This window comes from Hyla sarda, chromosome 1, assembly GCF_029499605.1.
Source record: "Hyla sarda isolate aHylSar1 chromosome 1, aHylSar1.hap1, whole genome shotgun sequence".
Classification (NCBI taxonomy): domain Eukaryota; kingdom Metazoa; phylum Chordata; class Amphibia; order Anura; family Hylidae; genus Hyla; species Hyla sarda.
Genome location: NC_079189.1, coordinates 551,805,314 through 551,829,890, shown reverse-complemented (window position 1 = coordinate 551,829,890; position 24,577 = coordinate 551,805,314). Strand labels below are relative to the sequence as shown.

Here is a 24,577-nt window from a genome sequence, read left to right as displayed (position 1 = left end):
TTCATATGTTTAACTTTCTAAAGTACAGGGTTTTTTTTTTTATTTAACATCCTAGTTTTGTTCTTCTCTTAATGCTTTTATGAAATGTTCATCTATCATTATTTCATCACTTAAGTAATTAATGTCAGAAAAACCCGACAAGTCACCCCAAGGAGTAGTCTGATGTGTTGTATAGTTTACAAAGCACGGCCTCTCTGTTCTTTCTAAACATACCTTGAACGGCATATATGAAGCAGCGGCATGTTTATATTGTACATTTTAGTGCCCTGAAAGATCTCACATGTGTTCTACAGAGGTGACATACATTTACCTGGATGGACAACAACAACATAACAAAATATTTACAGGTTTGTCCTCAGAAATTAATGAAGCCATCTTCAGTGAATAAAAATGGACATATTGGGTGCTGAAGGGAGCTTATACAGCCCGCATACGACTAGATATACCTCAATGTAATACATAAAAAGACAAAAAAGGTACCCGCACTCACCGCGAAGAAACAGCAGACCAACTTCTATGGCATCTCGGATAGATCCGACTTCAGGCTGACAACAGGGCGCTCAGAGTGGAGGAGAATGCAGGCAAAGTTTTGCGCAGATCGCACTTCTTCCGGCCTCCTTGGATTTATGTTGTAATTTTACATTGTGATATACTAGAACTTAAGACGAGGACTAGACCGCCGGACTAGAGTGGAGGCGACTTCCGGCAAAGTTTTGCGCAGATCGCGGTTCTTCCGCACTTGTACGAGGCCGGAAGAAGCGTGATCTGCGCGAAACTTTGCCGGCAGTCGCCTCCACTCTGAGCCCCCTGCTGTCAGCCTGAAGTCGGGTCTGTCCGAGATGCCATAGAAGTTGGTCTGCTGTTTCTTCGCGGTGAGTGTGGGTACCTATTTGTCTTTTTATGTATGCTATTGAGTGACTTCGGGTTTCTTGGTTCCCAGCACCTCCGGACCCACAGACATCAGGACTCCGCGTTAGCTCGCTAGCCTCCACAGTACATGCTGACATAATTGGTCTTTCTCCACAGCAGTGCCCTCTAACTTGTGTTAGTTAGTATACCTCAATGTAAGACTACGTTCCGGAAAGTTTCTCCTCTAGCCACACGTGGCCTAGCACCACTGAATGGGTCTAGTCCTGGTCTGAAGTTCTAGTATATCACAATGTAAAATTAAAACATAAATCAAAGGATCTGCATGTAATTCTCTTCCAAAGCCACAATGGATTCTTCCAAGAGAAAACTTCATTGTGTGAACTTCCATTTTAGTGACATAGGGGGAGATTTATCAAAACCTGTCCAGAGGAAAAGTTGCCCAGTTGCCCATAGCAACCAATCAGATCGCTTCTTTCATTTTTCTGAGGCGTTTTCAAAAATGAAAGAAGCAATCTGATTGGTTGCTATGGGCAACTCAGCAACTTTTTCTCTGGACAGGTTTTGATAAATCTCCCCCATAGTGCTCCAGAGCTGGAAAACCTATGTACAAACATACACACATCACAGGAGAGCAGCACAAACACTATGATTGTCCGATGCAGGCTGCTGGAGCCTGGGTTACAGGTCCTTCACAGTGCTCTCTGCTGACACCTCTGTCCATGTCAGGAACTGTCCAGAGTAGGAGCAAATCCCCATAGCGATCCTCTCCTGCTCTGGACAGTTCCAGACATGGACAGAAGTGTCAGAAGAGAGCACTGGGATCAGACAGAAAAGAACAACTCAACTTCCTGTGGAGCATACATCAGCTGATAATCCTTCCAGTACTTAAGATTTTTTAATAGATGTAATTTACAAATCTGTATAACTTTCTGGCACCAGTTGATTTGGAAAAACAGTTTTCCACCACAGTACCCCTTTAAAAAGGGCTATCCCATAGCCAAAACTTATTCTATATTGTTAGAATAGGAATGACTTTCTGGCTTTGACTGGTAGGCCAACAACAAACTTGTGCCACCCAGAGTCGCAAACAGAACTTCTATGTTATGGTGCTTAAAACAGACTAAAAAGGCAAGCTAAAGGACCGCAGCTTGTAGAAAATATTAGAGAAATGCTCAAGGGGGCCTCAAGAGGAGGGCCCAGACTGCACAGGGTTACGTAACACTTCTCTTTATCGGTTATTGCTGTAGAGTCTGCCGGTGACAATTTAATACTTTTGCACAATAGTAAATTAAGACGGAGTTAATAACTTCCTTCATGACACAGGTTTCAGTTTCATTTGACCTACCAGAAGCAGCCTGTCATCAACCTCAGGCCAAGAAAAGATAACATTTATTTAGTAACAAATATGTGTTCGAATACATCTCTAACCTAATCCGACTATGACCTCTAATACCTTCAGCATGAATCACTTTCTGGGAACTCGTAGTATTTGGATGTGGAAGTTTTGGACTAAATGATGACACAGATTTATTTTCTATGGATTCTTCACAATTTCTAGTAAAGGGACTAATTGCCAAAAAAAAAAAAGACCTGAAAAATAAGTAACGCAAAAAAAAAAAAAAAAAAAAAAAATCATATACAATTTGGCTTTAATGTGATGAAATGTTAATGCAAATACGACTGGCTACACCATCTCTGGACGCATCCTGGGCCTTCAGTCATAACTTTATAAATATTTCTGTCGACATGTGAAAAAAAACAAAAAAAAACTTTAGATCTGTTTCTATTTTCAGTTTGTAATTTAGTTTTTATATATTATTATGCAAGCCAAGCCATCTTGTCTAAGCTGTCCCATTGACAGGATTAAGAAAGCTTTCTGGGCAGTGTCCTTTATAAAGGTCATTCCACAGGAAGAGCGCCGAGCTGTGATCATCATCTATTTTCTCTATCTACCAGTGTCACCTTTCAGATTTAAATTTAATGGGGTACTCCGGCCCTAATACATCTTAGCCCCTATCCAAAAGGATAGGATGTATGATCGCGGGGGCGTCACACCCCCTCCCATAGACTTGCATTGAGGGGACGGGGTGTGACGTCACACGGGGGCGGAGTCATGACATCACGATACTTCGGCCCTGTGGTCATCACGCTTCACCCTCGGAGCCTCCAGCGTTGTGGAGAATTCACAAAGGTGGGTGCGGAATGACAGATTGCTGGGGTCCCCAGAAGCGGGATCCCCACGATCATACATCTTATCTCCTATCCATTGTATAGGGGATAAGATGTATTAGGGCCTGAGTAACCCTTTAAAATACAGATATATGGAAAATCAGAAAAACACATCTGGTGTGAAAATCATGGTTGCAGAGCTGTGATGTTTCAAGCTCTGTGCATGTGTCAGCCTGTGTTGCTATCAGTGAGGCTCTCCTGCAGCTTTCAGTGTGTGCAGCTTTTTGTGAGAATCTGCAGAGCTTTCACTTACTGTGCAGCTGTCAAATCAAGCTCAGTACAGAGAAGCACTTCCTGAGTTTGGACTCCTGCCAGGCCAGGAGGAGACCATACTTACTGTATTAATTGCGGCAGGTAACAGAACAGAGCCACCTAGTGGCCGTTTTTATATTACATTTTGAACATATTTATTTATGTTGATCATTTTAAAAGCAAGTGAATGAGAACGTGTCTGCTAATTACACAAGGAACACTATATTAAAAGTTTTATTTGGTGACAGGTTCTCTTTAATGGGAGTTGAGGAAGCACAAAAAAAAAAAAAAAAAGACAAAATAGTCACTTCTCACGATACTATCCTCTGAAACACTCAAAATCAATTAAATCAATGGGAGCTGAACTTCAGAACTAAAATCCCATACTGAACCAGGTGCAGAGAAAGCTGTGGTGCAGCGCTGCACATAGGCAAGGTTTTTTGCCCAGTGTGTACATAGACTCCCAGTAGCTAATACAAGTAAGGCTGGGTTCACATCACCTTTTCTCCCATACGGGAGCGCATACGGTAGGGGGAGCAGAAACCTTGCGCTCCCGTATATAATTAATTTCAATGAGCCGGCCAGAATGAAACGTTCGCTCTGGTCGGCTCATTTTTGCGCTGTATGCGCTTTTACAACCGGACCTAAAACCGTGGTTGATCACAGTTTTAGGTCCGGGGAAAAAGCGCATACAGCGCAAAAATTAGCCAACCGGACCAAACGTTTCACTCCGGCTGGCTCATTGAAAGGCATACGGGAGAGCGAGGTTTCAGCTCCCCCCTGCCGTATGCGCTCCCGTATGGGAGAAAACGTGATGTGAACCCAGCCTAAGCTTGAGTCACTGATCACAGAAGTGTCCTAATGTAGTTAAAAATAAATATATTGTAGGTAAGCATTAACCTGAGTAGTAACTAAGTAAATCTGTGTACCAGAGATATTACCAGTCTATGGGGAACATACATGGACAGCAGCTTTGGTGTAAATTTTCATACAGATGAGAAAAATGACAGAAAACATTAAACCCATTGTACAGTACAAGCAGCAGTTATGTCATCATTCCATACTATTCTAAGGAAAGGCCCAAAGGGACCCGGTGGAATTGACTGTGTAATAAATATAACCCAATACGTGAGGGGTTATGTGTATGCGATACCACCTACATTCTCAATTAACATTTCCAGCATGATGCACTGGTAGGAGTGGGATTGATGTTGCCCTCTGTCACTTGGAAATACGTCTTCCGCTGGGCTTAGCTCCGCAATTTATTGCTCTTCTCAGAAAACGAGAAACAGCTTTTGGCTGTAGATCCACACACTTGTTTTTAATTTGAACACAATGGTCCAGGAATGTACAAAAAAATTCACCTATAGTTAACTATGGCTATTAATGCTGCCATTCAAATGCTCCATATACACCAGCCGTCTGCAGGCGCATATTTATTTTTATATCCCCAGTTGCCCCTATGTAAAAAAAACAAAAATGTAACATTGAGGGAGAGGCCATGCGTGATTCTTTACATCACGTGTTACAAGGATGTCATTTCTGGATAGGAAAGGGGAAATGGAAAGCAGGCACATTTATCAGACACATTTTAAAATTTAACAAAAATATTGGCCATCTTTTTTTGGGAAAACATGTCATCTATCCGTGACACCATCTGAAAATCTCCTAAAGGCCAATGCAACCTTCATAATAGTAAAAATTTTCTGCAACTGGGACCAAAATTATATATTACATTTGAAAAATATGTGAAGTTTCAGGGAAAATTATTGTTCCTCTGCATAGGTCAGTGTTTCCCAACCAAGGTGTCTTCAGATGTTGCAAAACTACAACTCCCAGAATGCCTGGACAGCCTTTGGCTGTCCAGGCATTCTGGAAGTTGTAGTTTTGCAACACCTAGAGGCACCCTGGTTGGGAAACACTGGCATAGGTTAATGCACCACATTAACAGTAACCTCTCAATGTAAGAATACAGAAATGTTGCACAGTGGGATTAATTGTGGCACAAATGTTTAGTGGAATTGGATCCACCTGACCTGGATAAACCCCCGATTTACGTAAACGGTTCTTGGCATTTACTCTCTATGGCTTGCTCAAGCTAGCGGAATAAAGCCTTAAAGGGGTACTCCAGTGCTCCAGCGTTCTGAACATATTGTTCAGAACGCTCGGAGCCCGTGATTGTGACGTCATGGCCACACACCCTCATGCAGTGACTCCAATCATGTCTATGGGAGGGGCGTGTCGGTCAACATGCCCCCTCCCATAGACATGAATGGAGGGGGCATCCCCAGTCCCGGAAACCCGGAGGTTTCCGAAACTGGAGATTCAGCACCCGCATAGAATGCGGGTGCTGCAGGGAGATTGTGGGGGTCTCAGCAGCGGGCCCCCCGCGATCAGACATCTTATCCCCTATCCTTTGGATGGGGGATAATTGTTTTTGCCCGGAATACCCCTTTAAATGTCATTATTGCAGATGCATGTGAAATTTTTTTTTTCACTTTTACGTAAAACCAATACTGAATCAGGTCAATTGTCAGCTATGATTTTCATGTGGTAAAGTCAGTTCAATGTGAAATAGACTCATCCAAAAAGAGAAGGCTCTGCCCATGTTTACACTCTGAAATAAATTAGAATAAAAGCTGAAGAACTAATTAACAATACAGATCAGACAGTCGACTGTAGAGAACATGTCAGCACACATATGGCAGACAGATAAATTATGGACGTCAAGATTATTTTTGGCAAAGGCAGAGCCAAGTCTTTAAGCCAATTTAGCAATCTGTCATTAATAATATAAACATTAAAATATGAAGAATGAAACTTTAATCAACCTCTAGATTTCTACTCCATTGATATGTCAGGACCTGGAAGTGAGCATACATGGGAGGGCGATTGGAAGTAGTCCTTACGTGCCCCATTTGCCTGGCATTTATTTTCTCCCCGTTACAGATGCGTTCCTTACCTGTCTCTTGCCTTTACTGCCTTAGGCACTAGGACACAGCTGCTGATTCAGAAGAGACAAGACGGATATAAAAAATGATCACTGACACAAACAGTTAACACAATGTGGAGAAATCCTTTAATGTTCCACTGGACCAGATGCTGTTAATGAATTGTGACAGGTTCAGTTATCAGTGCAACACTAAAATATAAATGAGGTTGGCCAAGACTTCAAATGCAGTCTAGAAATCCTACCTGTGGCACTTGGCCGCTATGCTGGTTTTAGCACTTGCCATAGGGCAAGGTGAGGTATTACTATACACATCCTAGGATGCACAACATCACCCAGGATCTGGCCTGCAAGTTGTGTCTGAGCTGGGTGGAAACCTGGTTTTCTATAGTCTGTAGAATTAGACAAATTATCTTAAAGGCTCCTGGACAAAATGAGAAATCTGGCCATACACTTTAGATTAGTTTATTAGATTATTGTTGGCCAAACACACCAATTTTATTTAGCTGGACCAAACAACTTTTTGAAAGGGAAGGTGGATGTCAACATGCATGAAAGCACCCAAAATACAAAGCACCCCCAGAGGTGCCTGGCGGCAGTTCAGGGCTCGTTTACGCTGCCTTTGCGCTCCATTAAAGGGAGTTCTGTTGGCCAGTCTGTTGGAAGGATGGGAGCTGAGCGGAGAAAAAACAATAGTTCATGTCCCCGCTCAACTCTGGTAAAATAGCGGACCCCTGAGGAATACCATTAAAATCAATGGGATCCATTGTGACCGGTGGTGTCAGTTGAGCTGAGGGAACCAAGAATGGATCGGAGCACAAAAGGTGAACTCCTGTCAGCAACCTGGTATTCACTTTGAATCGGACATCATGTGACAACAGCAGCATCAGCAGTCATGTTAAATACTCCAGGCATTATGGCTCCGATCACTGAGCAGTGTTGCCTAGAGATTAGCATTTCACCGCTGACTGGCCACAGCGCTCACGTGATGTCCGCTCTATAAGGAAGACCAGAAGACAGATGCCCAAACGTTGGATCAGTGTGGGATCAGAGATGGGAGTAACTGCTGGTTCATCTCTCCCCTGATCTTCCCATAAACCTACATGTTCTGTCCAAGCATTTGTGTGCTCAGAAAGGAAAAATGGGGGTAAGCTGCTGCCAGACTCTTCTGGTAGTGGCTTATCTCTAATCTAGAAGTTGAAATTCTAGATAACTGATCCTTCTCAAGACCAACATCATTTATCAAGTCGGGAGGTCACTATACACATCAGTAATGATCCTGGGATACAGAAGAGCTATCTGCAACTTCTCACAGTATGCAGAGGATCACAGGGGGAATCGGCCACCAGCATTCTTGAAGATGAAGTTTTAGGTCTTAGTTTTGTAGTCTTTCTTCAGTGTGCTCTTTTTTGTTTTTAGAGCCCCATCTCTAATTTTTGTTTACCCATAACTAGCGCCTACATGTTAAGTATCACCAGACCACAAGTTCTTACTGAAAATGTTGATACTTCCTATCTGGGAGGCAATATGACTAGAGATGAGCGAATTTTAGAAAAATTAGTATGAGGAGGCCATATAGTGCCTGAATGACACAGAGTGGAGGTGGCAGCAGCATGAGGATACCATATAGTGGCTGATTGACACAGCGTGGAGGTGGCGGCAGCATGAGGAGACCATATAGTGGCTGAATGACCTTGCCGGGAGGTTGCAAGGGCCTCACAATTGAAAAGATTACAGATATGTTTTAATATTTAAATTGAATATTTCAAATAGATAAACCTAAAAAGTTTAATTTAATGTGCCAGCAGCAAGAGGAGACCACATGGCGGTACAGTGACATAGCCTGGAGGTGGCAGAAGCATGAGGAGACCATATAATGGCTGAATGACAGCCTGTAGTTGGTGGCAGTATGAGGAGACCATATAGTGGCTGAATGACAGCCTGGAGTTGGCGGCAGCATGAGGAGACCATATAGTAGCTGAATGACACCAGAAGTCCTGAAAGTGACCCGGTGACATATTGGGGCGGTGGGTGGCAATACCAGTACCCGGTGAAGAAGTTGATTGAAAAAAGGAGAACTTGGCATCAGATGTGTGGCATCAGGTGGGTGCCAGGATCAGAATAGTAGCTGAGGCAGGTAGGCAGAGGAAAACTGTCTCTTTTAAGGGTTAGTGTGCACAAGTAAGTATTGAGGATATGTATTATGTAAAACTTAACTTTTAATAATATTCTTAGGATAAAATATATGTACCCCAAAATTTTTTGAAATCAAACAAAAAGAAAAAAGTGTGCAAAAAACACCATGTGCCGACTATACCACCAAGTATTGATGTGATGCAAAGACCTCTAAAAGGTGGAAGGGAACAACATATTGTCCATTGTAACGGAGTTCTCTGAAAGGTGCAGAGGTCACCACTTAAAAAGGGAGGGACTGCAGCACCAGCAACTTGGACAGGAGCACATTCAGCTTCTGTGCCATTGGATGAGTGGGCGCATACTGTTGTCTCTTGGACATGGCTTCGCCGATGGATTGCTGGCGGAATGACTGACTCGAAGTAGGAGGAGCAGGAGCATCTGGAGCGACAGAAAATAGGTATGACACACAGCTGAGTGATGCAGCAGGCTGGACCACCTCATCAGAGCCACGGTTCTCCCAGGACGCTTCATGGTGATGCTGCATATGTTGACGCAGGGCCGTGGTGCCAACATTGGGACGCTGGCCACGCTTCACCTTCTGTCAACACATCTTGCATGTGGCCAGCTTAACATCCTCTAGATACTTTATGAAAAACTGCCACACCGCCGAGTAGCTGATTTCCCCCCCCCCCCGACAGTCCACACTGATTGACTGCTACAGCCGCAGACACCAGGGACCCCTGTTCCACTACCTCCCAGGAAGGTAGGCAGCCGTGAAGCAGGTGGTCTACCCCAGACACGTTTGGCTCCAAACTTTTAACTTCTGCCACCATGCTGACTGCCAACCATGCAACTACCTTGCTGGCTCAGCTGCTGCCTCACGGACAACCTGCAACCCTCTTCTCCTGATGATGATGAAGCCCCTTCTGCACCCAGCTCCCAAGTGCGATCGGCTTCATCATCATTGTGTCTGCACGTCACTGATGTCCTTCTCAGGTTCCTCAACAGTGTCTGCTCCAGGAGCCTGAACGCTCGCAAGACCACCTCTCACGCCACTCTCCTCATCATTACTTGCCCGCCTAGTTGAGGAAGCGGCAGAGGTCTACTCCATTTCTTGGCTGGGCAGTAGCTGCTGACTGTCCTCTGGTATATAGTCCTCACTAAATAGTGGAGCTGAACCCACAGCATAAGATACTTCTTTAGGAGAGGGAACAGCATAGAACAGAGGCAATGGGAGGGCAGAGACTGCTCCCGGGCCATGCCAACTGAGGGTTGTGTCTGAGGAACCCACCGACTGTTGACTGGGGGTATCAGATGTCACCTGTGATGAAGTGGATGACCGTGTTAACCAATCGATGATGTCAGATGGGTTGCTGGTCGAGACACAACCGCTAGCTGATACCGGGAGCTCAGGGCTCCCGCTGCGACTCCTGCTGCCACTCGCCCCTAGTCTGCTGCGACCTCTGCCTGATGAATTTAGGCCTCTGCCACTCCTCTGTGCACATCCTGGCACTTCTCTGCCTGACATACTTAGTGCGTATATGAGGGGAGTACAATAAGCTCCACTACATTTAAAACAGTATTTGTCTACAACACCAGCAGGTGTGTGCTTTCGGCTGGCCTTTCACAGTATCTAGGCTCTTAAGACTTTAACAGGAACAAAATGCTACACCATTAGATGTGCGCACAGGTTACACTTAAAGGGGTACTCCTGTGAAAAACTTTTTTTTTTTTTTTAAATGAACTGGTGCCAGAAAGTTAAACAGATTTGTAAATTACTTCTATTTAAAAATCTTAATCCTTTCAGTATCTATCTATTAGCTGTATGCTACAGAGGAAATTCAATAATTTTTTTATTTCATTTTTGTCTTGTCCACAGTGCTCTCTTCTGACACCTCTGTCCATGTCAGGAACTGTCCAGAGCAGCATATGTTTGCTATGGGGATTTTCTCCTGCTCTGGACAGTTCTTGATATGGGCATCAGGTGTCAGCAGAGAGCACTGTGGACAAGACAAAAAAAAGAAAATAAAAAAGAAAAGGATTTCCTCAGTAGCATACAGCTGCTAATAAGTACTTGAAGGGTAAAGATTTTTTAATAGAAGTAATTTAAAAATCTGTTTAAACTTTCTGGCACCAGATGAAAAAAAAAAATTATTTCCACCGGAGTACACTTTTAACCCCTTAGGGACAGAGGGTTTTTCCGTTTTTTTGCACTTTTGTTTTTTCTCCTACCTTTTAAAAACCATAACCCTTTCAAATTTGCACCTAAAAATCCATATGATGGCTTATTTTTTTTTGCTCCACCAATTCTACTTTGTAATGACATCAGTCATTTTACTCAAAAATCTACGGCAAAATGAAAACAAAAATCATTGTGTGACAAAATTTAAGAAAAAAACACCATTTTGTAACTTTTGGGGGCTTACGTTTCTACGCAGTCCATTTTTCGGTAAAAAAAATCTTTGGCGCATATGCCATTGACCATGCGGTTTAATTAACAATATATTTTTATAATTCAGACATTTCCGCATGCGGCAATATCACATGTTTATTTTTATTTACACAGGTTTTTTTTTTTTTTTTTAAATGGGAAAAGGGGGGTGATTCAAACATTTATTAGGGAAAGGGTTAAATGATCTTTATTAACTTTTATTTTTTCACTTTTTTTTTTGGAGTCCTATAACTCCCATAGGAGGCTATAACACTGCACACACTGATTTTTTTTTACATTGATCAATGGTTTCTCATAGGAAACCATTGATCAATAATTCTGCCACTGGATCTCAGGCACTGAGCAGTCATTCGGCGATCGGACAGAGAGGAGGAAGGTAGGGGACCCTCCTGCTGTCCCACAGCTGTTCGGGATGCCGAACAGCTCCCTGAGCTAACCGGCATTCATTTACTTTCACTTTAGACACGGCGTTCAACTTTGAAGGCCGCGTCTAAAGGGTAAATAGCGTGTGGCACCGCGATCACTGCCGCACCCTATTAGCCACAGGTCCAGGCCGTTGTTAGAGGCGGGGGACGACCCGCTATGACGCGGGGCCATGGCATGGCCCCGTCTTATACAAAGGGAGTGGGCGAAGTGCGTACAGGTACGCCCTCTGTCCCCAACAGGTTAATTGAGGTCAATACGCTTTTTGCGCTCTGCTCACCCTAACTGGCTGGCTACTATCATCTTTTCAGTTGTTTTACACACCAGAGCTGCAGCACACAGTCGCTGTGTACTACACCCGAAATTGCACTCTCCCGCAATCTCACTCCCTTCCTTATCAGTGCTTCTAGGCTGGATTTGGGCTTTAACTGAATCGCTGCTGTAAAAATGATTTTCTGAGCAACACACACTGCTGTCTGTTCTTCTCTCTCTGTAATAGAATGCGGATATGACTGGCCGCAAGATTGCTGCCGATTATATAGGGGTGTGACATCACAGGGGTGACTGGCTGCTGATAGGTTGCATGCTGCATGTGATTCAGGGTCATCCCACCTACCCTTGTTCCCACCTTCCCAGGATTCCTTGCCCCATGTCCTCACATGTGGATCCACCATTTTAGATGCCCGGTCCCTGGTCCCTGGACCGCACTAAATGGAGTTTAATGAAGCAATTCGCATGATCGAATCGTGGCGATATTCACATTCGTTACTAATCAAATTTTTCCTGAAATATCGTAATGAATTCTGATTTGTCAGATTCGATTCGCTCATCTCTAAATATGACGTAAGAAAGTTTCCCTTGACAGACACTTAAATAACTCCCAACCATTTAAGACAATATTATAAGTCATGTTCAGGCACTTCTTAAGTCATTTAACCATTCAGATCCCTACTCTATTCATGTCAGTCAAGAGCAAAAACTGGTTAACCTGATGGAACCAGACTTAGAAAAAGGCAGGAAAAGCAAAGATTCCATCTTGTGCAAAACATATATCTTCAATTATTCACAAAACAAAAAATGTAAAGCTTCTTCATATAGAGATTAAGGACAGTCTTTAAATGGTCACTGTCATTACAAGAAACCGCATAAATCAACAATACAAGTGAATATATAAAAAAAAAAAAAACTTTATAATGTATCTTATTTGAAAAAAAGATCTTTATTTTCCTGCTCCCTCCTCCACACGCAACTTTGTCATTTACTCTAAAACAGCCTGTGTCTCAGTTTACTGAGAGATCAGACTATATGCTGCCTCCAAGAAGTCTATGAACTGAGAAAAAGGCAAAAGGAAAAAGACGCTGGAGAAAGCCAGCAGCCGACTGAGAGGCTGCAGGAGTCTTTATTGATTTTTTATTAGATCTCACCCCAGTGCTTTATCACAGCTTAGCTTGCTTAGTACTGCTCTATTATGTCCTCCATGCTTCTGCTGATGTTGTGCTATAAAGACATGAGCAGGTTCACTCTTCTGTGTGAGCAGCATATGGAGACAGCATAGAGGTTAGGCTTAAAGGGGTTCTCCGATGCTTACACATCTTATCCCCTATCCACAAGATAGGGGATAAGATGCCTGAGCGCGGGAGTCCCGCAGCTGGGGAAGCCCGTGATCATGCACGCGGCACCCCGTTTGTAATCAGTCCCCGGAGCGTGTTCGCTCTGGGTCTGATTACGGGCGACTACAGGGCCGGCGGCGTGTGACATCGTGCCTCTGCCCCCGTGTGACGTCACGCTCCACCCCTCAATGCAAGCCTATCGGAGGGGGCGTGACAGTTATCACATCCCCTCCCGTAGGCTTGCATTGAGGGGCGGAGCGTAACGTCACACAGGGGCGGAGGCGTGACGTCACACGCCACCGGCCCTGTAGTCGCCCGTAATCAGACCCGGAGCGAACACGCTCCTGGGACGGATTACAAACGGGGTGCCGCGTGCATGATCACGGGCGTCCCCAGCTGCGGGACTCCCGCGATCAGGCATCTTATCCCCTATCCTTTGGATAGGGGATAAGATGTGTAAGCACCGGAGAACCCCTTTAACTTACTAACGTAGGGTAACCTAAAATTTTGTTAAGCAGCATGCAGAATAGAAATCTAATGAAAAATGGCATGTACAAATTATATAGTGGACAGAAACTATTCTGTTCCTCATGTGACCAACTTATCCTGAAATTTTACCTTAAATGACAGGTATACAATCCTCTGTATCCCCCCACAAACCTCTTTAAAGTAATTGGTGGTTCCTATGCATGCACACAAAGTGGCCTGTCAATCTCTGTCCTTAAGGATGGTGGGAGGCAGGAAGAGATTAAGGGGGTACTCCACTCAAAAATATAGCAAACACATTAACTATCAGTCCATTGTATTCTATCAGCACTCCTATTAGCAAATGGCAGAAATTATTTGAGCAGTTATGGCTGCTTGACAAAGGGGTCTTTTTTCCCAAAACGCGTCAGTTGTTTCACCATTTTAACTACCCCCCCCCATTTTTTGAATATGTTTTTCTATGAATCAATAAAGCATTCACGTTTTACATCTCCCAGAGAGTTGGATCGGAGCACTGGCTTTCCTTTTGCTAGGAAGGACTTTTCTCATGGCTGCTAGAAGTACTGCCGAAATCATAATGACTTATGTAGACATGGGCTTATTTACACCCCTTTTCCTGTTGACAGGCCGGCTTTAAGTAAACCACCCTGATAAAGGGGTTTACCCCAAAATTAAAAAGTGATCACCTATCCACTAGGTAATAATTAGGTGACTGGTGGGATTCCGATCAACAGGATCTCAAAAGATTACGATAATGGAGGTCCTTAGTTTCCCAAATGGTGTGCAGCAAGCAAGCTCGGACACAACTCTATTGACTTTCTATGGGGCATCCAAATAAAAGTTGAGTACAGCTTTCAGCTATGTTTTGGAAGTCCCAAAGAAAGTGTAAGGAATGGTGGGGGAGACCTCCAAACTCCCAATGATCAGCTAGTTCGTATCTATCATGTGAAAAACCCCAAGTTTATCTACTTTCATCTCTCCTTTAGTTCTTTAAGTTAAAATAAAACATTTCATTAATTTAATCACTGCATGTTGCTTATTTCCCCTTTATGTCATCTGTCACCATCAAAGTGAGTTGCTTGTGGTCGTAACCAAGGTGTGTTACATTCCTTTTAAGATCACACAATGTATTTCGAAAGCCATATGAATGTAAAGAACGAAATAAATGTGAATTTGTTTTGGTGGCCACATTCACATACCTCAATTATACGTCAAAGGAGATGCGTAGGCTGCAGTGTGTCTTTCTCTAAACAGTCAGTGTTATTTTAGCATTTGGTACAGTATGTATGAAATAAAGCCAGAGCATTGGGTTTATTCTCCCTTTATTATTACATAACTGCGGTTATCGGCACAAGAAATGTAAAATCAACAACGACAGCCTACTTCTAACAATCAAGACCTGTCTATCCTATTGTGCGATTGTTTCCCCCTTTCACTCACAAGTCAACACTTTTTCAGATGGAATCAGACAGATTAGGGAACAGGTCGGGTTCTATCAGTCATCTTGAAGACAAGTTTAAACAACCAGCTAAATCTTACAACAGTGAAATCAAGGGAAAAAAAGAAATCTTTTATTGTTATCCAATCCAAACAGTCTGGACTCTATGATCTGTGAGTACAAAGAAGATCGCATGCAGAATTCCCATTATTGTTTTAAATATAATTTTTACCCTGTATAAACAAATGATAAATGACTAATTCATATAGAATTTCCTTCATAATTATAAAATAAAAAGAAACAGAAAAACCTCCCTTTAAAACCAGCTACGGAAAACCTAGTGTGCCATGCACGTGTACTGCTTGTCTGGGATATTTCCTTCTTATGCCATTTCTAAATCACACGTTAGATCGGGGATCCATTTCTGCAGTGACAAGGCTCTAAAACACATCAAAATACAAGAGAAATAGAGTATTTAAAAAAAATTTGGTGTTCAAATAGGATATTCAGAAGATCGCTCAAGGCTTTTGATAAAGGATGTAACAGATATATTTATATATTCACTTCTTGTTAGAGTGTTCCTGTGACATCATAGCGTCCAGCTAAATCGGTGGAGAAACCAAGCAAAAAGCATTCAGTTTTGCTGTAGCACCCCCACAGCTGAAATTAAGCATTACACAGGCTTCTTACATGAAAGTGCGATCAGCCTATCACTGGCTGAGGCGGGACATTGCTGTGGCCGGCGATATGCTTACAGCGCTGTAAAGTTTCGAGCCTAAGAACCCTGAAGCCAGCAGCACCAGAGGAACAGGATGTCGATATCTCCACAATGGGGGAATGTAGGAAGGTGAGTTAAAGTGTTTGGTTTTTTTTTATTGTTTTTTTTTGCAGCCCGGGCACAGGATGTGTTAAAACATTTTCGCTGCATATCTCCTTTAAGCGCTTAGGAGGTCTAGAGCTTTTAAAGCATGGTTTAGACTTCAATCCATTAAAAACAAGAATAGACAAGGCAAAGATTTCAAAATCTCACAGCACAAGTTGGTCAACCAAAACTTCTACCACCATGTTCATTCTTCCAAACTGAATAAAAAAAATGTAAATTAAAAAGGTAGTTGGCCAGTATACTATATAAAAACACACAAATAAAAAATAATCCCCTAACAGCAAGATGGAGAATAAGGGTTCAGATTGTGGTGGGTCCAACAGCTGGGACTCCCCAGCGTTCTCCCAACCGGCGCTCTGCATGAATGAAGTGTGTCGACCACAGCATGAAGTTATGGCCAGCATGACCCCCTATGCATCTCTATGGGAAAGCCGGAGATATAGCATTCGGGTATGGCATAGAGATGCATGGAAGAGGCGTGTTGGCCACATCTTCGTACCGTGGTCGAGGCGCTGGGTGGGAGATCATGGGGGGGGGGGGGGGGTGTCCCAGTGGGCAGAACCCCTGCGATCTGACACTTCTGCCTTATCATGTGGATAAGTTTATTTTGTACTGGACTACTCCTTTAACCCATCACATTTATACCATTCTAGGTTATAAACTAATTCAATGCTGCTGAATAATCTATTTTTAGTACACATCATAATCCAAGCTATAACTATAGGGGGTGCACATCTTACAGTCGCATCAATGGCCAAGGAGCATGGGGAGAGCTCAAAAGGTTCCATTGCCCCATATGACACAGGCGGATATTAGAAATATCAATGATAACCTTCACCAATTAGGTAAGGGACGATCAAAAAAAAGCAATTCTTCTTCAGAGGACTTAGCACATCCACACATTATGCTAGCAACCTATTGATATTAATGGACAAAGTGCAATGCTTCGTTGAAAATATTCTGCTTGGTTTTTCCAACTTTGGCAACATGAAAGAGTTAAAAGAAAATGTATTCACAATGTAGATTTTGTTTAAGCTTGCAGATAAATCATTGTATAGGTGCCAAATATCTCCTAAAACATTTTATTTTGGAAAACTTGGCTAAACAACAAACAGCTAATTTTAAGAGATCTTTCAAATTAGCAATGGTTGTTTATAAGTGTCAAATTCTCTTCACTCATCAAGTGTATTCCTCCAGGGAACTGGAAACTGTACACATAAATGTATATGAGGCTTATTAAGGAAACCATACATCTCAAAATTTGGTCTAAGGCTGCATTCACATCACGATTGCAGCCTATGGCTGCAGGATCCGGCCGGGGGAGGGGAAAACCGGGTGCTCCCATACCCCAGCCAGACCGGCGCAGAAATCCATCCACTTTAATGAGCCGATCGGAGTCAAACCGTATACTATGGTTTTAGGTCCGGTCACAAAACCGGATACAGGGCAGTAATGAGCCGACCGGAGTCACTGTTTGACTCCAGTCACCTCATTAAAGAGAATGGATTTCAGCTCTGCTCTGGCTGGGGTATGGGAGCACCCGGTTTTCCCCTCCCCCAGCTGGTTCCGGCAGCCGTAGGCTGCAATCGTGATGTGAATGCACCCTAAGGCTTACTTGAAACTTCATCAAAAACTTTTTTTTTTCAAATAAAACCGTATCCTAGTTAAAAATAAACTTCTCTGTACTTACGGTGGGTATACATTACCACCTTTTCAACAAAACAGACCTATATTTACAGGTAAGGCTAGGTTCACATCATTGTTGGTATCCACTAAAGGGAGCTCCTTTTTTCAATTCTGTCAAAACTAAAGAGTTTAGTGTGTGTGTGTGTGTGTGTGTGTATGTTATTCAAGTGAAAGAGATCCGTTGGGACAAAGTGGAGTCAGTTGTCTTCCGACCTGTTTTGTGGCCATTTGGCGCAAAAAAATTAAAAGCCAAATGGAACCAGAACAGAACGGAGCTCAACGGCAATGTGAACCTAGCCTAACTGGTTATAGTTCTTAAAAATTTGCTTCCCTTCTGAAATACTTGTATATTCAGCAGAGGTGAATGTTGCAGGAGGTGCCCCTACGGTTTTTACACTGCTGAGCAGCTCAAGCTATTAAAATGTATTTCAGAAAGTGTGGCGAACACTTGTGGGTACTGTTTTATTGTCTGTTTTGTTTCTAGTCCTATCAAGTATGACCCTTAAGATAAGGGTCATATGCACCTAAACTTTATGGATAATTCAATGCAACTTTTGGCATAAGTCTTTATTCAAAAAAAATATAAAAAAAAATAAAAAATCTTTCTGAGAACAGATTTGATGGTACATTAACAACACTAATAACAGGAATAAACATATGCAGTCCGCACAGCTCAGAGAATTATTTCATTATTAATGCAAAGGGTATTCAATGGTCAACCCCTAGATGTCCACAAATCCCTATTGTACCTTTTTGACTTGTGTTATTTAATAATGCTGCTGTACATAGTGAAGTATGAGTGGGGAAAGGACTATGCTATGGGATATTCTTTAGGGCTTTATACACATTGGCATATCCTATGACCTAGTGATAATTTGTTATCTCCTGATATTCAGTTATGATATCTGTGGCATTGAACATGTAGAATTACATGCAGCCATTATTATTAATAGGAATTCCTGTAATTCATGGATGGGCAGGGCCTGCCAAGACTGTTCTCTGTTCCAGGTTATAGAGGTGGGTCATAAGTAGAGAACTTCTCCTACACCTAATCAGACTGCCAAATTAATGATAACATCTTAACAGTTGAGAACCACACGATTTTGGCTGAAGATTCTCTTGAGACAAGGGGCATTAGATATTGCAATGCCAGGCTGGTGATGGAAAACAAATCTGAACATTGGGATTTAAATGTAAAATTTTAATAAGAGAGGGAAGAAGCCTGATAACAGGAGAAAGAAGCATTTTTGTCTTATAAAATATATTACAAAGTTCCTTATATTCACTTGTACTAATGACCAATGCAAGTGTGTTGAAATGGCAGTGCCTATTTAAATGTCCTTTTACATTTTTAGAGAGCTTAAAAAATGATCAGAAAATGTTAGAAAATTATTTTATAAGGACCATTGCAGTCCGGAAGCGGATTTGAAGGGCCTGTATATTATCACCTAGTGATCAGCTAGTGACTTCAGTAGGCTACTTTTTCTACTGTATACAGTTTTTGCATTACAAAAGCATAGCAGGCCATGGTTTTTAGATTGTTCAAAAATTGGACAAATATTGGTGCTTTCATTTTACTACCTTGCTGAGGTCTTTTGTTTCTGATGTGAAAACTGTCTGCTCTTGCCCCACTTTCTCTCTGGTGTACATTCTGTAACAGACTTCTTGTTCCTGCTGTAAACTCTAGCCTGGAATTTATCCAACTCTACCTCCCACCTACAATGGGAAATGCTCTTGTGGGTGTAGTGGGCAGCGATCTAGTTAAAGGGGTACTCCAGTGAAAAACTTTTTTTTTTAAATCAACTGGTGCCAGAAAGTTAAACAGATTTGTAAATTACTTCTATTAAAAAAATCTTAATCCTTCCTGTACTTATTAGCTGCTGAATACTACAGCGGAAATTCTTTTCTTTTTGAAACACAGAGCTGTCTGCTGACATCATGAGCACAGTGCTCTCTGCTGACATCTCTGTCATTTTTATGAACTGTCCAGAGCAGCATATGTTTGCTATGGGGATTTCCTTTTACTCTGGACAGTTCCTAAAATGGACAGAGACGTCAGCAGAGAGCACTGTGCTCATTATGTCCGCAGACAGCTCTGTGTTTCAATCGGAAAAGAGTTTATGCTGTAGTATTCAACAGCTAATAAGTACAGGAAGGATTAAGATTTTTTTTAATAGAAGTAATTTACAAATCTGTTTAACTTTCTGGCACCAGTTGATTAAAAATAAAAAATAAAATAATAATTCACCGGAGTACCCCTTTAAGAAGGGGTCGTGGGAGAAAGAGAGAGGAAAATATTTATTACCGTATTTATTTTACATCCATATATTTGTGGGTTTAATCAATACTTGGGTATTATAACAATGCAGGTATTTAAGGGATACCAGTTTTTAGCTTGGATTTTGGAGAAAAAATTTTTTTTAAGTCTAGTGTACACTTTTCAAGCTTATAATTTTCAATAAAAAAATAAAAAAAATAACTATCTATTTACACATAATGATGTTAATGGAACATAAGAGGCCACACTGAATCAGGGCTCTATAAACTGTCACGGGTTAGGGTTTAGCGTGCATGGATATTTCAACACCTACGATCACTTGTACTAATCCTATAAATATTGTTCTGAATGTTTTGCATAAACAAGAAAATGTTATTACTCTAAACTGCACCGGAGCACAAAAGCCCCCAGGAGCTCATCACGGATTGGCTGTAACAAGGGCAACATAAGTAAATAGAGGAAGATGGTAACAATTAAAAAGAATAAGCATCTCTCTCACTCTAAACCTTACCCAGACAATCCCAAAGTTTGTTTTTAATGCTCCTGGCAACATCTTGTAATAACTTCAATAACAAAGTAATACTGATCCAACTCTACCAACAATTTAATTTACAATGTTCAGCAATCTAAATGCATGCAACACCAGGATTTCAAGATTTTGCAGTTCATTGGGACCCACATTTCTGACGAATAGTGACCTGAGGTGAAGTAAATCAGCCAAAATAAAGCAAGTTAACAAGTCTTTTACTCTACATTTGTATTCTTCAGTGACATAGGCTCTTTCGTACCCAGTCTAGCTAGCCTCTTTCAATGCCAACAAAATGGTCACTAAAACACTGTCTCAGCGCTCATTAGATGGCAGGTCACTCAAGCGGAGCACCCAGTGGATCCTAAAGAAAGAATATACTTCAAAACACAGGACATGAGAAATGAATTAAGAGGAGAAAAAAAAAGTTGGAAGAGTATGGTCACTTAAGATCAACGATCAAAAAAACTAAAACAAAACAAAAACAAACCAAGAACAGAAGAAAATTATAGGCAATAAATGACAATTTCATAAGGTCATCACATCTAAAACCCAAGAGTCCTTTACGGGATCAGTGTTGTATGCCACAAAGTGGGCATTTGTTGGGTGAACATTCAATTCACCAGCTATAACAATTCAGACAATGTGGTACGACGGACCATTTTGTTCCATCCAGGTTTACTTTGTAGCCAGTACTTTAAGCTGGTTTCACACCATTTACTGTACGAACACCGGCAGGTTGTAATTAACATGAAACGCACTAGACATGATCCATTGCGGACCGAAGTATCCCCATGCCTGACCAAAACAGCATACAGAAGAAAAGGATAATGTTCCTTGGCCGCACACTTCCCCGTGTAATAGCTCCAACGAGTGATGGAAGTAAAGTGCTGAATGAACAATCCAGCAATGCATATTGAGCAGCGTAAAGGCTCAAACAAGCATTGATCAGCAGGTCTAATACAACCATTACACTTATTGCTAACAAAGTGGGCATGTCATGTAAACATCCAGTTGTTGCCACAACTGCAAAGAAACTCTTGCAAGATGATACACCCATGTGGAAATGAAAACATAGCAGAAAATGTAAGACCACTCAGTATGTCAACAGTTACATGTCCAGATGTGACTAGATGCAAAGGCATAAGTGGAGGTAAATGTAGATAGAATATGTGGCCATTAAAGGGGTACCCCAGTGGAAAATTTTTCTTTTCAAATACTGTTTCCAGAAAGTAAAGCAGATTTGTAAATTACTTCTATTTAAAAATCATAAACCTTCCAGTACTTATCAGCTGCTGTATAATACAGAGGAAGTTGTGTAGTCCTTTTCAGTCTGATCACAGTGCTCTCTGCTGACACCTCTGTTAATGTCAGGAACTATCCAGAGTAGGAGCAGATCCCCATATCAAACCTCTCCAGCTCCAGATAGTTCCTGACATAGACAGAGGTGGCAGCAGAGAGCGCTGTGGTCAGACTGAAAATAACTATACAACTTCCTGTGGAGCATACAGCAGCTGAAAAGTACTGGAAGGATTAAGATTTTTTAATAGAAGTAATTTACAAATCTGTGTAACTATCTGGCCACGGTTGATTTAAAAAAAATTGTTTTCCACCGGAGTACCCCTTTAAGTCAGGCCATAGTTTAGGGAGTAGGGCTGCTCTGATACACCCATCATTATGTAGAATGACATCCTATTTATTTCCTAGAGGGCCACACAATCTCATTTTAGGAAGATATAATAGGCAAAGTCTGCCCTCAATATTACCTTCACTGCGACTTGCTTGTACACTTGACATTTACACTGCTCTACAAAGCAAAACATTTCAAGACCAATAGTGGGGGGACTGAAATTCTACAGGGCTTTTTAAAAAGTATGAATTTAAAACAGGAGAAGAGCACTAAGGATGCAAAGGAGTTTTCTGTAGGGATTACTGTCAGGAAGGAGCACTGTGTACACAGTAAGAGCACAAGTATTTACTTGAGGCTGCTCAGAACTTTATGGGTCGTCAGAAGAGACAAGCCTTGTTTTACCATTAAGGCACTATGTAGACCCACTGGAGGTTGCAGACAGGCTCAGCTTGCATGTACAAAGTGTTACACAGAGCAGAAAGCCTGCACTATCTATACCCTGGCCCCAGTTTAATTGTTTCTGCTGCCAGAGACAAAATTCACCTAACATACAGCTGGATTAACTTTCATGCCAAACTGAAAAAAAACTTGGGCTATGAGCCAAACCAGACACTACTGCTGCACCGGGTACTCAGCTAGTATGCAATAAAGAAGGTAGATAGGTAATTCTGTGGAGAACTGAGTAACAACCTTTCAGAAGTAATAGGGCGGCCATTACTAGTACTGCACCTGTTAGGTAAAAAATAATTCAGAAAAGGCAAAAGTATAACACTAAATGACTTCACACAAGTTTACAACGTTAGGATTTATATTTTAGGAAGAAATTTGATCACTCGGATTCCTGGTTTATAACATATTACATTACAATACATAAAAATAACTGCAATTGGTAACTGAAAGGAAAGGAAATTTCAATCATCAAGGAGGATGCAATACGATTTCACTTGATGCAACTTAACACACAAAAGGGAGTTGTCCCACTATTCATACAATAGGAATGTATGCTACCCTATATACAACATGATACAATTATAAGAGCCAATGCTGCTGCCAAAACGTAGTTTACAATGCTTGAAAGAGTCTTCTGATTTATAGCAAGGATTTATTGGGTGACAGGGTTGCAAGGGAAAACTAGATTTCTCTGTCTGTAAACTGATGTGTGCTATTAGCTGAATATAACCACATGACCCGTTTAACTTTAAGACAAAATGGTTCTGTCTGTAAAGAAATGTAAAAAATCCCTATTGAACGTCAGGGTTACAAAGCAGGATCTCCAAGGACTGATCTCTGGTAAGTTAGTGACATGCATTGGAGAAGACTGTCACGTCATCATCCTTCCAAAGTCCTCTCCCTCCTCTAACTTGTGCAGATAAGTGCACCTGTGTATTGGCTTTACTTATTTTTGAGGCCTAATTTAAAGAGGTAAACTAAGATCAGAAAAAAAGATTGCTTTCTTCTATAAACACTACCACACCTGTCCACAGATTAAAGGGATACTCCACTGGCCAGCCTTCTGGCTGAGTTCAGAACAATTAGTTCTGAATGCTGTGTGGGTGCTGCGAGGGTCAGCCATGCCCCTTCATGTGATCAGGCCACCCCCCAAATACAAGTCTATGGGAGGGGGCGTAACGGCCGCCACACCCCCTTACATAGACTTGCATTGGCCTGACATCATGAGGTGGCGTGGCCGACCCCCGCAGCGCGCGCACAGTGTTCAGAACATTAGTTCTGAACGCAGCAAGAAGGCTCGCCAGTGGAGTACCCCTTTAAAAGGAGTACTCCAGGCCTAGACATCTTATCCCCTATCCCTGCTGCACCCGGCATTTGTTTAGAGCTTCGGGTGCAGCACCGGAGGCTCGTGACATCACGGCCACGCCCCCTCATTGTAAGTCTATGGGAGGGGGCGCCCCCTCCCATAGACTTGCATTGAGGGGGCATGGCCGTGACGTCACGAGCGGGGCTTGACAGTGACTTCACGAGACTCTGCCCCACATCACAAGTCATCCGGCACTGAGCGAAGTTCGCTCCGTGCATCGGATGCCTGGGGTGCCGAAGCAGAGATCCTTTGGATAGGGGATAAGATGTCTAGGAGCGGAGTACCCCTTTAAATTTTGTATCACTGTTCACGCTATTAAACACAAATAAAACATAGAAGGACAAAATTGCCAACATACTGTGGCTCCAAATGGTTCTTGTGTTTCAGAAGTACTCTCTCCAATGGGCAATAAACTGAATGTCCTGTGAACAGAACCATCAAAAAACACCAACTCAAAACTGTTGGCTGAGATGTAGGGATCTGACTCCCCTTTACAAAGTTCTTAGGACATGTACCTTAGAATCCCTTCTAAATGTTCTATACCTTTAACAAAATAGCGTGTAGATGACACGACCTACCTCCTGTATTGAACGTGCTGCTGGCTTGTCTTGGTGGTTGGCCAGTATTAAAAAAGGTAAAGTGCATAGCTGTGGATGTTGCAGGGCGGAATGGAGCTCATTCCTGGCAGTTTCTAAGTCTTCTTCAGATGAGGCACTATCAAGGACAAATACGACTCCTTGAGATCCCTGATAATAACGACTCCAGTATTTTCGGATATTGGCTGCTCCTGAAAAAAAAACACAGAGCATATCTTAGAAAAGTATAAAGAAATATAAAAGGCTATTGCAATTAACTATTTCCATGCCAGGAGTTCCTGGACATTTTGCACCACTTGTAGCCAGGGAAATGTTC

At 42.1% G+C, this 24,577-nt stretch overlaps 1 protein-coding gene across 4 annotated transcripts in view; it reads right to left on the bottom strand.

Moving 5' to 3' along the window:
* Positions 1-24,577, bottom strand: part of ARL15 (ADP ribosylation factor like GTPase 15) — a 263,307-nt gene that overhangs the window by 104,123 nt on the left and 134,607 nt on the right. For all 4 annotated transcript variants that reach the window (XM_056541755.1, XM_056541763.1, XM_056541778.1 and 1 more), the window contains one exon: positions 24,244-24,452. In XM_056541755.1, the coding sequence (XP_056397730.1) occupies positions 24,244-24,452 (209 nt within the window). The remainder of the gene's footprint in view (positions 1-24,243; positions 24,453-24,577) is intronic.